General features: G+C 49.4%; 1 protein-coding gene across 1 annotated transcript in view; it reads right to left on the bottom strand.

Annotated features, from left to right (window-relative positions):
* Positions 1-706: 706 nt before the first annotated feature.
* FADS2 (fatty acid desaturase 2) overlaps positions 707-13380 on the bottom strand; it is a 13223-nt gene continuing 549 nt past the window's right edge. The window contains exons 2-13 of the mRNA XM_017733015.1: positions 9896-10005; positions 8733-8930; positions 8518-8619; positions 7898-8023; positions 6642-6702; positions 6234-6310; positions 6027-6124; positions 5351-5447; positions 4347-4426; positions 3181-3306; positions 2220-2293; positions 707-1522 (exon numbers count right to left, since the gene is read on the bottom strand). Of these exons, the coding sequence (XP_017588504.1) occupies positions 2242-2293; positions 3181-3306; positions 4347-4426; positions 5351-5447; positions 6027-6124; positions 6234-6310; positions 6642-6702; positions 7898-8023; positions 8518-8619; positions 8733-8930; positions 9896-10005 (1127 nt within the window). The 3' untranslated portion in view covers positions 707-1522; positions 2220-2241. The remainder of the gene's footprint in view (positions 1523-2219; positions 2294-3180; positions 3307-4346; positions 4427-5350; positions 5448-6026; positions 6125-6233; positions 6311-6641; positions 6703-7897; positions 8024-8517; positions 8620-8732; positions 8931-9895; positions 10006-13380) is intronic.

The following is a 13380-nucleotide window of genomic DNA, read 5'->3' on the forward strand; positions in this document are numbered from 1 at the left end:
AGGGACAATAAAGATCATCCAATTCCACCTTCCTGCCATGGACAGGGACACCTTCCCTAGATCAGGTTGCTTGAAATCTCATCCAGCCTGGCCTGGAACACCTCCAGGGATGGGGTATCAACAAAGAATCAAGGCACGTAGGAAACAGCTCAAATTCCAAGACAGAAAGCTGGGATTTTTTGGAGGGAGAGGAAGAAAATGTATGAGCCAGAGACGGTTTGCCTGAAAAAATAATGAGTTTTGGTGGGGAAAAAAATGCCCATTTACCTAAGAGCTGATCTTTCCCAAGATGAACCCAAACAGTTTCCTAAGAAGAAAAGTGAGAACAGGAGGACAGGGCTAAGGAGGAACATATTTGCTCTGGAAATAAGACAAAAAAACCAAGGGCTGTCAGAAGAATAAGCTGGAGATTTAAAAGCTTGCAGTGCTGATGCAAGCTCCAGTTGCTGGAGCTCAGTGAGGTACATTCAAGGAGTCAGAAAGGGATGCACAAATTAAGGCAGTCCTGATGAGGTTAGCCAAATCCCAGGCTAGCTCCTTACTACCTGCCACGGAAATCACAGCATCCAGAAGGATGTTATTTGTGTAGCTTTTCACCCTAAACATTCCTGGTGGTACTTGGGTGGGCAAAACCCCCAGCACAAGCCCTTTACAAACCCTCAGTATCACTGGCTTGCTGAAGTTGCAAGATGCTGAATTCCCCATCTGTAAGCAAAGATAAAATCTCATTTTATTCTCCAAAGAAGCCGGGGAGGGAATACATTTATTTTTTTTAATGCTGGCCACAGTCCCGGAGTCACCTCTGTTCATGATGAAGCACCTTGCTGATTCTATGGGATGCTGTTAGGATTCAGGGATTTGACAGAGAAGATCCAGTTTCAGAGGTGAGGGAAGTAATGAGGCGTGTGAAGTAACCAGCATCTCCCTCCTGGTGTTTCTAGGGAGCACCGAGGTGGATGCTGGAGCTGGAGGCTGCTTTTGGAACCACGGCCCTTTGTCCTAAATCAAACATCTCTTCTGCTGTGTTGCAGCTGAACCTGGACCCCTGGATTTATTTGGGGTCAGGTTGCCTGTTCCAGAAGCACCTGGAAGCTGTTCAGCCATATCTCCCGGTAAGCCATTAGTGGGTTTTGGTAATTAGGTGCTGGGCAGAAAACTGAGTTTTAAACAACTTGTATGAGGGTTCTCCAAAGGTGTCACATCAGCAGCAGAGCCTGGGCAGTCCTGATTCCAGACTGTTTGGGCAGCTCCTCCTTCTGCAGGGAGAACTCCTTTCCTCCTGCGATTGTTCCCAAGGGAAGGGTGAACGGTGCCATGGCTCCTGGCCTCGGGCAGGTGGGGAGAGGCTCGGTGCCTGCCAGGCGTGTGCAGACAGGCAGAACCCTGGGCTTCTGCCGGGCAGGGTGGTGAAAAGGCCATTTGTGGTTCCCCCGCAGCACTGAGGAGCAATTAGCGCGTTTTGCTTGTGTGATTGTTTTGGTCTTTTGTGTGGTTTGCTGACCAATCGCCCGTGCCAGACCTGCTGCTCATTAAAAAGAAAACAGACCCTCTCCTAAAGGAGACATTTTGCTGTTTAAACCCAGAAATCTTCTACAGACCCCTGGGAATAGGGGCTGATCCTACAAACACGGCTATGTTAGCCCTGCCGTGGTTAGGGGTTAGCTGTGCAGGGCCAGAGTCACAGCTTGGACTAAAGGGATGCTATGGTTAGAGAAGGGAAGGAGGCAGGGAAAGGAGGGAGCTGGGTTCTGGACAGGGCTGGAAGCACAGCCCAGCAGCTGCCAGTCCCGTGGGATGTGATTCCTCTTTCACACAAACATGGGAAAGAGGCATGAGTTGGCTGTGGTGTCCTTGGATTGCAAACACTCACTGAGGCCTCAAAAAACCCTTAGGTGCGAATCGGGGTTTGTGTGGTTTAGGCAGAACGAGGACGAATCTTGTGAAAAGAAGGTCAAGGTCAGATATTAATGCCCCTTTTTTAAACATTCCTCATCATCCTCACCCAACCTTCCGTTCCCTGCGATGCTGGCCTCGCTTTCCACCCTCTGGAGCACATTTTAAATCTGCCTGGATTAAACAGGTTGCCTGGGCCTGCGCCAGAAGCAGCTGACAAGAGAGGAAACTCCCCTCCAACCGTGGATTTAGACTGAGATCTGAGAGTAAAAGACACAAGTGTGATCCCCCCTCCCCATGCCCCCCCATCCCTCCCGGTCACTCACACCTCCCCAGAAAGATTCATGATCACTTATGGAGATAAGCATCCAGCCAGAGATCTCCAGATTTCTTTAGGGACCTATGGGAAGAAAAGGAGGAGAAGTTTGGGAATCTTGCTGCTGTCGTGTTTTTTCCTGCAATGGAGCCTATTGCTGAATTTTAATATCAATCATAGGCTCACACTCACAGAACCCACCCTCTGGCAGTGTGAAGCCATTCCCCTTTGTCCTGTCACTCCAGGCCCTTGTCCAAAGTCCCTCACCAGCTCCTTTGGAGCCCTTTTAGGCACTGGAAGGGGCTGCAAGTCCTCTTGGGAGCCTCCAGGCTTCACCCCACTGTGCCTTGGTGCTGCATGGCCCTGTCCTAACTGGATTTGAGGACAAAAGCAGGTTTGGAACCAGTTTTCAGCTCTCCCACCCTTTGTGGCCACCCCTCTTCAATCTGCCTGTGCTCAGAGTGGTTTGTGCAGGAGGTGCCTGGACTGCAGAGCTTTCTCATGTTCCCTGCCATGAATTATTCCCCTCGGAGTAACTGAGACAGCAACATTAACACCGAGGCTGCTGACAAGGGCCGTTAGACTCGTCTCCAGCTCTGCCTGCAGGGAATTGCCTGTTGCTGCTGGCAGGGCTCTCAGGGGACACAGCAGAGGCTGTAACCTGACCTGTTTCCTTTTGATTCGTCTCACTTTGCAGCAGGAGCCACCAGCTGTCAGAACAGGGTGGTATAAAAATCAGAATCATTAAGGTTGGAAAAGGCCTCTAAGATCCACCCCAGCACTGCTGAGCCACCATATCCCCAGATGCTGTGATCAGGTTTGTACCCATCTGAAGGTTAAGTGTTTGGTACTTTGACAGCAAGCAACAGCACAAATTTCTGAAGGGTCTGTTGAGTCCTGGATCCTCTGTGCTAGAAAATATTGGGTGTCCCTGGAAAAATGAGCTGCAGGGGGGATCAGGAGGGCCTTACCCAACGATGTCTACAAATGCTTTCCCAAGGGGCTTCTCCTCATACGGGACTCCGTACTTGGCACATAATGACTTCACCAAAGGCTTCACCTTCCAGAAGTTATGCCGTGGCATTGTTGGAAACAGGCTGGAGAGGAGAGAGAGAAAACAAAGCTGAGAAAGCTCACGAGACAAGCACCAAGGGATGGGCATCTCTGTTTGCATCCTCAGGGGCTTGGTGTTGGTGCCTCCTCAAGCTGTACAGACAAAGGAAGAGAGGCACAGAGACATCCCTGCTTTATGCTCCTCTGTCTCAAGGAGGAGGTGAAAACTGATTTTCCTGCCATGCCTCAAAGCAAAGCCATGCTCAGGACACGCTGAAAGCCAGTTCGTGCAAGAAGGGACACGAGTGTGCAATGAGAGGGCAGCAGGAGTGAGGGAACAGCCTCAGAGATGGCCGCCCATTTCCTCTGGGAATAATTGTTTCTTGCTGAACTGAATTCCCAGTGACCTGCTTTTCCACCTCTGGAAGCAGGTAAAGAAGGATCTTGGGGGACCTTTCCCTATGTTTTTCATGGAGATTTCCTAAGCTGGCTCCCAAACCATGCAGCCTCACCCTAAAAACCTTTTCTTCTATGTTTGCTGTTGCCATGGGCAACAGACTGTCCATATGGCCCTGGTTTCCATATTTTTTCTGGAATCTGGTACCCAGCATCCTACACAGTCCCACACTCTATAAAACACTGGAATGCTTTAGGGGAGGGGAGTTTTCTGAGGTGGATGCTTGGCATATGAGCCCACAGCCTTTGTAATGGTAGATGCATAATGACGACTCCTAATTAAACCCTAAATTAAGGCTGTGAGAGTGAAAGCTTTGCAGCAAGAGAGAAAAATGTCGTGGCTGTAATAGAAGCAGACTACCATGGAATGGTTTGGGTGAGAAGGGATCTTAAAGCTCATTCAGTTCCCGCCCCACCACGGGCAGGAACCCCTTCCACTATCCCAGGTTGCTCCAAGCCCCATCCAACGTGGCCTGGAGCACTTCCAGGGATGGGGCAGCCACAACTTTCACTGCTGTGTAGTCTGGAACTCTTTTTCCTTGGCATATGATCCTGCCCCACCTCCTAATTCCGTCCCCGGGGCTGTGACAAGCTGGCAGTGCCCTCACAATGCCGGCTCCGTACTCACTGGTGCTCGATCTGGAAGTTCAGGTGCCCGGTGAACCAGTCATTGAAAAAGGACTGCTCAATGTTGCAGGTCGCTGCCATCTGCCAGGAGAGAGAAAACTGTGAGGATTTGGCTCGTCCCAAAATCAGGGTGAAATTGCTCTTCCTGAGCTCTGGGAGTGCAGAGCCTGCCGTGCTGGGCCTGCTGGGTGCAGCAAGGGGAGCTTTAATCCTCCCTCAGGGCCTCAGGTAATCAAACTTGCACTGGTGGTGAAGTGATGTAGCCCAAGCCCAGATTCCTAAATCTCAGCCTCTCCCATTGGAGATCAGAGGGTTGGCAGCAGTACCAAGGTGGAAAATGGGAGGAAAATGCATGGACACAAAGCTTCCCCATCCCCATGTAGTTATTGCCCAGTTTGCCTTAAGTGTGATATTCTGACAATATTTCTTAGGTATTCTTGCTATTAGTTTTCATAAAATTAGATGTTTTTTCTTAAAATTCTTAAAATGCAACCAAATTTTTTATTGGGTTCCTCCCTCAGACATCTTATTTGGATTTGCAGGGAGACAGAACTGCCAAAATATCAAGAGTATGGTTCTAGAATAAAGAAAAGGAAAGGGAGCACACAGTCACTCATCTTCCGGAACAAAAGGACAAAGGCAGCTTCCAAAATGAAGAGTCACCACTTTTTCCTCAGCTGTCTTCCTGTGGAATCTACAGGCCTGGCCAAAACACCCACGAATATTTTTCTGGATTTGCAGTCACATCCAGCATCAGTCACCAGTCATTCCCTCTCTCAACTTGCCTCCAGGAGCAGGTAACCTTTTTAATTGTCAAAGTAATTGCAGAACTTTGGAACTCCATGTCTTTGCCCAGCATTGCTGGCTCTGGGAAGAACATCTTTATAGGAGAAGTCATGGACAAGACACTCTATCCTAATAAGGGGTGGTGGTAACCCTCACACTCTCTGAGTAAATCCCATTTTGGGGTGAGTCAGGGGTGTTTTTTTCTCCCCTCCCAGTTACCTGGGAGCTCAGCCAGTCTCTGTGCTTCTCGGAATCAATTTCCATTGGAATGTGATTCATCTGGGTGACCCACACGAACCAGTGGCTCTCCAGAAACCTGCAAAGCCAGGAAAAATTGTGACAATTTCTGCCAGATGTGGGGACATCAGGTGGGGTTTGCAGGGAGCAGAAGAGACTTGGATGGATGTTGACAAGGAATTGCCTGGAATCATCCTCATTCCAGGCTTGTTTTCTGAAAGAGCAGATGATCTGATTTTGCAATTTTGCTTTTTTTTCTTGCACTTTCAGTTTCATCAAAAATTTTGGGAATAATGGGCCGGTTGTGCTAAGTTTTCCAGCTTGATTTCAGACTTGGAGCTTGCACAGGATTACCTCCACAGTCAGCTGGGAAGAGGGTGGGATGAGACACTCTGGGAGGGTCCAGCCATGACCAAAGTGGGATCAGCAGTGTGTGGGAACAGGGAATGAGGAAAGGGAGGAGAATCCTGGCTGGACCATGGTGGGGCAGGGGGAGATGCAGGTAGGAGAAGATGTTGAGTGCCAGAGGAACTAGAATTGGGAGGGAAGCCAGAATTCCTGAGAGGGAAGTGAAGCAGTGGGACACAGCAGAGCTGAGGCCAGGCTCAAACAGCACTGGAGGGATGGCAGAGCAGCAGGGATGCCCTTGAGCCCCTACCTGACAAACGTGAGGAGACCCAGGGATCCCAGGATGCCATAGAACGGGATGTAGGTGAGGAAGTAGCGCAGGTAGTAGCTGATGGCCCAGGCCAGGTCCTGGGGGGAGAGAGAAAACACCAGGCATCACTTCGCCCATCTTGGGTAACGTGTCCTTGCTCCAGTTTCCTGCCAGACCCCATAAGGATGGAGGGAATGTTTCACTCACCGCCCAGAACCTGCGCCTGATCATGGTCGAGATGATTTGGATTTGGAAATACACAGGGATGAGCAGAGGCGGGAAGACTGAAAGGCAAAGGGAAATGGTTTGGCCATCAGAGGGGTGGGAAGGTGTGTGGCATGAGGGACTGCTTCCATGGAACTGGGAACATGCAGTTTTTCCATGGAGCCTCTCACATGGAGGTCATTCCCAGCCTCAGCTCTTTTACATTCCCTTGCTCTACAGGGCAATGTTCCAGGTGTTTGGACATGCCTGAGCTGATTTTGGGAGCTGCACAGGGTCCTGAGGAAGGGTGGGATGAGCTGGGATTTGAGGAGTTGCTCTGCTCACACAGTGAGGGCTGGAAAGGACAAGTGGCATTCCAGGAAAAGGGAAGAGAGGAGGGTGGATACTCACTGAGGAAGAAGTACTCGTGCTGGTGATTGTAAGGCAGGTACTTCAGCTTCTTCTTGCCGTACTGCAGGACACAAGGACACAGCTCAGCCTGGGATCGGGATGTTCCCAGGTAAAAGCAGATTCTCTGCAATAATTCCTAATTTATTGACCAGGGAGTTTTGACTGAATTCCCACCAGCGATTTGGTGTGATTAAATATCCTGACTTTGTCCTTGTGTTAGGTGTAAACTCAATTTTTACAGATAATCTCTATTTATTTGATGGGATTTTGATGCACTTCGCCTGCTGCCATCCCTGTGTCTGTGATAAGAACTGCCAGCACCTCCATCTTTACTAATATCAATGTGACAGGGATGAAGTCTGATTTTTTGGAAGGGAAGGCTTGTAGCACCGACAAATCAGGCACATTATTCCCTCTGGGCTGAGCTCTGCAAGGCTGTGCACTTGGCATCATCTGGAAAAGGATTCTATACCAGTGTGAGAATATTAGGATAGACTGATCCAGGCCTAATATTAGATATTTTGAGGAGGAAGTTCAGTTTTCCTTGTTACCACAAATGTTTAGGTTTTCCTTTAAGTCTGCTTTCTCAATAATACAAAATCTGGCTGAGAAACCATTTTTAATGTTGTATTCCCCTGTGTTGTCTTTGCTGCTTGTCCATTTTCTTGGGGTTTTGCTTTTAAAACTAGAAACCCTTGTTCCATTGTGAAAACCACCACAATTTAAGTGCTTTGCATAGGTTTTTATAAAGAGGCAGTAAATATTTTGGCTCTGGAGGGGCAGATTGAATTAAAATTAAAATCACTTGATGCTGGAAGACATTTGCTATGGAAATGGAAGGTTAGTTTTGAAATGCTCCTGCTGGAATACTGAGGAACACCATATTTCCCCCTCATGCTGGCACTTCAAGCCAGCAGGATGAAGTGGCCTTGAGTGGCTTTCTGCTTTCTCTCCAAGCCCATCTGCATTATTTTTCCCGAGTTAGCCCAGGACACTGTCTCCTGTGGTCAGCACAGGAAATGGATTGGGAATTAATAGTCAGTGCTGCTCCTCAGCGCAAGGGTTGGCTCCAAACTCCTGTCAGACAACGTAGCCAGACGAAATCCCTGGATTAAGCATTTCCTTTCTAGCATTCCTGGAAGTCCTGCCTGTGTAAGTCATGTCTAACAATGGGAGCCAACTCCTGGATTTGCACAACCACTCTCTGAGGGCCCTCTCAGACAGTAGGTTTCCACGTTTTCCCCACTTTTCCTTACCTCAACGGGCTGTGTGTCCCCAAGGACAAAAATGTGCAGCATGTTCACATCTGGGTCCTTCTTGAAGATGTTGGGCTTGGCGTGGTGCTGGAAGTGGCGGTGGTTCCACCAGTTTGCAGAGGCACCCTGGGCAAGGAGAACAAGGAGTTTTCATCCATGGGGAGCTGCTCCCAAGGTGGGATTACCCCATCATTTATGAGAACTAAAGTGGTGAGACTCAGGTTGTGGCCAAAGTGGGATTTGCTTTGGAAAGAGCAGCAGGCAGGGAGTGCTGGAGTTGTTGGTTGCTATGAGACTGCTGGTTCCAGAGGGATCCCCAAGGATCATCCATATTGAAAGAACATGGAATAAATACACTCTGAGTGAGTTACAGGTCACTGTGTCTTCCCAGAAAATGCTGGAATGGTTTGGGTTGGAAGGGACTTTAAAGCTCATCCAGTCGCAGCTCCCTGCCATGGGCAGGGACACCTTCCACTAGCCCAGGCTGCTCCATGGACAATGGTCACCAACTTTTTTTGTGCCTCTGCTCACTTTGGGAAGGCTGAGAGCCTCCCTTTCCTACTGGGCCACAGCCAAAGGGATGGATTCCCAGAATTCCCTGGCTCCATAATTCCCTTTACCTTCAGGTGTCCAATGACAAACTTGTGGAAGATGTGGTTCCAGGAAGACTTCTTGAAGACAGAGAGGTGTCCAAAATCATGCTGCAGCCAGCCTGCCTGGGCCTGGGATGAGGGGAAATCAGATAGTTAGGAAGCTATTGGGAATCAGAGCTAAGCAGGAAAGAAATGGAGATGGAGGGCATGTTGGGAGTGTGAGGAAGAGCCCTCTTTGTCACCTGGCAAGTTGTAAGGATGCAGGCAAGGATGAGGGTTGTGATCCAGCCGGTCCCAAAGTAGGAAACCATGAGCCAAGCCAAAACTTCCATGGCAATGATGTGGCCCAGGTAAAGGGAGAAGAACAAAGGGCTGGCTTGGAACAGGTTCATGTCCTCCGCTGTCTTCCGCAGGGTCCGGAAATCCTCCACCAGCTGGGACTGCAACGGGACAGGCAAGAGCAGGGTGAGGCTTGGGAGTGAGCCTGGATGAGTTGCGGGATGGATGGATGGATGGAGGAAGGATGAGCTCCGTGCTAAGGACCCTGGCTTCATATTCCAGCTTTTTGCCCTGTATTCCTAGGAATAAGCGTCCTGGCTGGTCTGAGCCCACATCCTGACCTTTTGGACCTGGAGCCAGGAGAGTAATCCAAGCTCTGTTGAGTGTCCCATCACCTGATGGCTCTTGTCTGAATGAGCTTCCCAAGCACCAAGAGAAGCTGGAGCAAGAGGGAATTCAGTGCTATTGTGCCTAATTCCAGAGCTCTGATAATGAGCACCCACTATCACCCGTCATCCATTCAATCCGTGGGCCAGCTCCTGTGCAGCCATCCATGAGGAGCATTGCTGGGTCACTGGGGGCCAGCACTGTCCCCTCTATTGTGAGTGACACAGATATCTCACAATCATGGCCAGCCACAAACGACAGGGCAGGATTGAGTTTCCTGGCCAGTTGTGCCACGCTCTGGGCCTGAATAATGGATGAGCAGGGATCCAGAGCTGCCCTGGGGATGGGCAGTGGCTGCTGCTCCTTAGCACGGCCACCGAAGCGAGACTTGTGTTTTGGAGCTTGGTCACCAGCAAAGGAGCAGCAGAAGGGACCCTGGACCTGGGGCACATTTCCCATTCCACATGTCTCAGTTCCCATTTCCCGTCAGGATGGGATCAGTCCAGCCTGGGTGCCTGGAACAGGCTGCCAGAAATTGGCTGTTGGTGGCTCTGTGGGAAAGGCAAGGTTTGTACGGCCAAAAGTGTCACCCCCTTTCCACACGCATATGATAGGATGCAAATACTGCTACACGGAGATGTTCAGTCACTGAGAACTCTCCCTCTCTGGAGAACATCCCAAGAGGGAAAAACCAGTGGGAATAGCCACCCTGAACCCCAGCTGAGGAGCAAAAACTCACATTTTTGTCTCGGTCCTGGCTGGGCTCCCCTGGAGCGAGTTCTCCGATAAGCAAGGGCTTGAGAAACTTCTGCACCAAGGTGGGATTGATGTGGAAGGCCTGGAATGCATCCTGGAGTGGAAACAGGAGGAACTGTGTGAGATCCAGAAGTCAGATGTGCGTCCTATTCACTGTGACATTCCCACCCACCTCCAGCAGTTGTGGAACCTGTGGAAGAGGGGGGCCAGGTGACCTCCAGCTCTGTGATCACTGTTTGGGACATTAATTCCACTAAAGCCTGATGAATTTGCTGTCCTGGGAAGGGTGAGACCTGGGATGGCATCCAGCCATATGGTGAAAGGCACCTCAAGAAATTCTTTCTAAGCAACTAAATACTTAAATCCTGTTAATTCCCTTAGAAGGTAGGCAGAGGGGAATTTGTGCAAATCCTTCCTTAGGATAAAAATACCCTTGGAAAGTCTGCTCGTGGAGGCAAGTCAAGAGCGGGGGTGACTGTGGTGACTGAAGCTGGATGTGACTGCAAACACAAAAAATATTCCTGGGTGGTTTGGCCAGGCCTGGAGATCCCAGCGGTAAAACAGCGGAGGAAAAAGTGGTGACTCTTCAGAATAATGCCTTGTTTGTGGAGTCATGTTGATCCTGGCATTCATGAGCTTCTCTGACTCTTCTTTTTCTCTATTCCTTCCCCTTCCACATATTTTTGTCTACCTGTATCCCACAGGTGCCTGATGCTCATGAGATCTTGGCCAGATCCTTTCACATGGCACAGTTGGAATTTTAACCCCAAGGACAGCAGCAGGGCCAGAAAGCTGACCCAGATCAGAAACCCTCACTCTGTCCTTGCCCTTTCCTCACTGCACAGAACTGGAGTCAGCTCTTGGAATTCACCTGGGAGAACTGGAAATATTGGTTCCATAAAGTGCTGAGAGAGTATGGAAAAAAAAAAAATAGTTAAAAACAGGAGTCAGGAGCACCGTGCTCTGGCCTTTCCACCCTTGTCCCGTTGCCTAAGAACTGTAGGGACAAACTAAAATCTCCCTCCTGACTCTAAAGAGAAAGGGTGGATTGAAAAGTGCTCCCTCTGTCCAGCTGACCCTTCTGGGAGCTGCCCTCCATCAAAAGTCTGGGGTTCAAACGAGCCAGGCAACGACCTCGGGCCCAAGGCCCACCAAAATCAATAGAAACTTGAACCCATAAATGTGTCACTGAAATGTTGACTCTGGTTCCTGTTTTCCTCCTCTGGAATGATTTGCAGAAGATGTGAAAGAGGAAGGAAAAGCAGAATGAGGGGGGAAGTGAATAGCTGACTGTGCCTACTGCAAGGCTCTGCAGTTTTGGGTGAAAAAAAAGGGGAAGAAAGGGAAAGCGAGAGAGGGTGACACATAAGAAGCGTTAAAAAATGTCCATTCAATACTATTTTAACTGTTGGGAATAAAAAAGTCTTTGGAGGTCTGATTGGGTGCTCACTGCCTGGAGGTCCTGCAAGAGACGGAAGGATTGGATTTTTATTGTGTGTATCTCATGAAGCTCCTATACTAATAGGTCCCAAATATAAGATAGCACCTGGATTTTGGAATTGTCCTCAGTTCTGTACTGCAGGTGATAAAAAGCTTAAGGAAGAAGATAATCTCTGAGAAATGCTGTGTGATGTTGGCACTTGACCTCCCAACTTTGTGATCTACTGACCAAATAAACCGAAGTGTTCTATGGGATGTGGGAATTATTCCAGCTGCTTCTGGTGAAGAAAAAAAAAAAGAAAAAAGCTTTGTATAATGGAGATAGGAGCTGTACCTGAGCACTGGAAGTGCTTAGAGCCGTCAGCACAAGGATTTTCTTTTACATCCCTGAGCACCTCTGGGACAGACACTGGAAAGTGTCCCTGCCTTCGTGTTCTGTGCGTGAGGTGACACCAGAACAGGCTGGCCCAGACTCAGATGTTGTGTTTAAAAAAAATCATAGAACCATGGAATGGTTCGGGTTGGAAGGGGCTGTAAACATCATCTCATTCCACTCCCCTGCCATGGGCAAGGACACCTTCCATCGACCAGGTTACTCCAGACCCCATCCAGCCTGGCTGGGACACTGCCAGGGATCCAGGGGCAGCCACAGCTTCTCCGGGCAACCTGTGCCAGGGCCTCCCCACCCTCACAAGGAAGATTTTCCTCCTAAAATCCAATCTAAAGCCTCACAGGGTCAAGGCCAAGTCTTTCTCCCCTTGAACAAGAAGGTTTTTTTGGCTGTAAATGGTTGTTCACCACAGGGAAGCTGCAAAACTGATGCCAATCCTGATTTGGTGCTCGGAGGGGTGATGTAACAATTTCAGAGCATTTTGAAGGCCATGCCTTCATGGAGTGTGGGATGCAATGTAGGGTGGGGAGGTGGGAGGAGGACCAGCAATCCTGGAAGCACCAACCTGTGTTTCAGCCTGCCTTTCAAGGATTCCAGACAACTGCAGTAGCAGATGCTTTTTGGTTGCTAATGGAGATAAGGGAGTTAAATTCTTGGGGATAGGAGTCAAACTCCTCCTGTTTGAGCAGCTCTGTGTTTAGGCACTTAAAAGCACAAACCTGGCCCATCTTTTTGAGGGAGAAAGCTACTCATTCAGAGGATTTACTGAAAAGGCACGGAAGGGCCAAAATGCAGCTCAGTGCTTAAAGGAAAAGAATGGAAAATAACCACGGGACGCAGGGAAATGGGGGTTGAAGGAAAGGGAAGGTTCTGCCAAATAATTTTGTCGCACATGGAGCTTCCTCCTTGCTGAGGTGTCAGGAGCTGTGGGAGACCAACGGCTTGTTCCTGCTTGGTCTCTGCAAGTTTTGGGAAGAGCTCTGAGGCAGCTTGCATTTCACGAACACGCCCTGAGGGGAGAACATGCTCTCTGGATGCACTTCTGAGGAAGGTGGTTTTGAGGGGAACTCCAGACAGCAAACAATTTATTTCTAATTTGTTCCTTTTTCAAGGCAGGGGGTTTTTTTTTGTTGTTGTTGTTGTTGTTTGGTTTCTTATCTTTTACGGTGCTGAAACCTGAGAGGTGGCTGAACCCAGCGCAGGAACAGCTGGAGCAGCAGCAAATGGTTTGCTGCTTTTCTTTTTCTCTCTCTCTTTTCTGTAGCAACCTGTAACCAAATTCTCCAGAGAATTTTTTCCCAGGGAAAAAAAAAAAAAAAAAGCTAAAAAGCTCCTTGTTTTAAAGCCTCCTCACAGAAGCAACTTTGAGACACAGCCTGGCCTCTGTTTAACCCTCCCTGTGCTTGGCTGCGTGACTCTGCATGTCACAAACTCCACACTGAAAAAAGGGGAGATTTGGGACGCCTTGCTCCTGAATTCAGGGCTCGAGGCACGGCACAAGCAGGAGACAAAGGCAAACTAGCAGGATTTAAGCACAGCAATCCCTACCAACCCATCTTCCAGACACCACGGCTCCGGGGGTGGGGGGGGTGGGGGGGGCCTGCATCCACTTGGACCCAGCTGGGAGCAGCGGAAGG

Source organism: Corvus brachyrhynchos, unplaced genomic scaffold, assembly GCF_000691975.1.
Source record: "Corvus brachyrhynchos isolate BGI_N302 unplaced genomic scaffold, ASM69197v1 scaffold315, whole genome shotgun sequence".
NCBI classification, from domain to species: Eukaryota; Metazoa; Chordata; class Aves; order Passeriformes; family Corvidae; genus Corvus; species Corvus brachyrhynchos.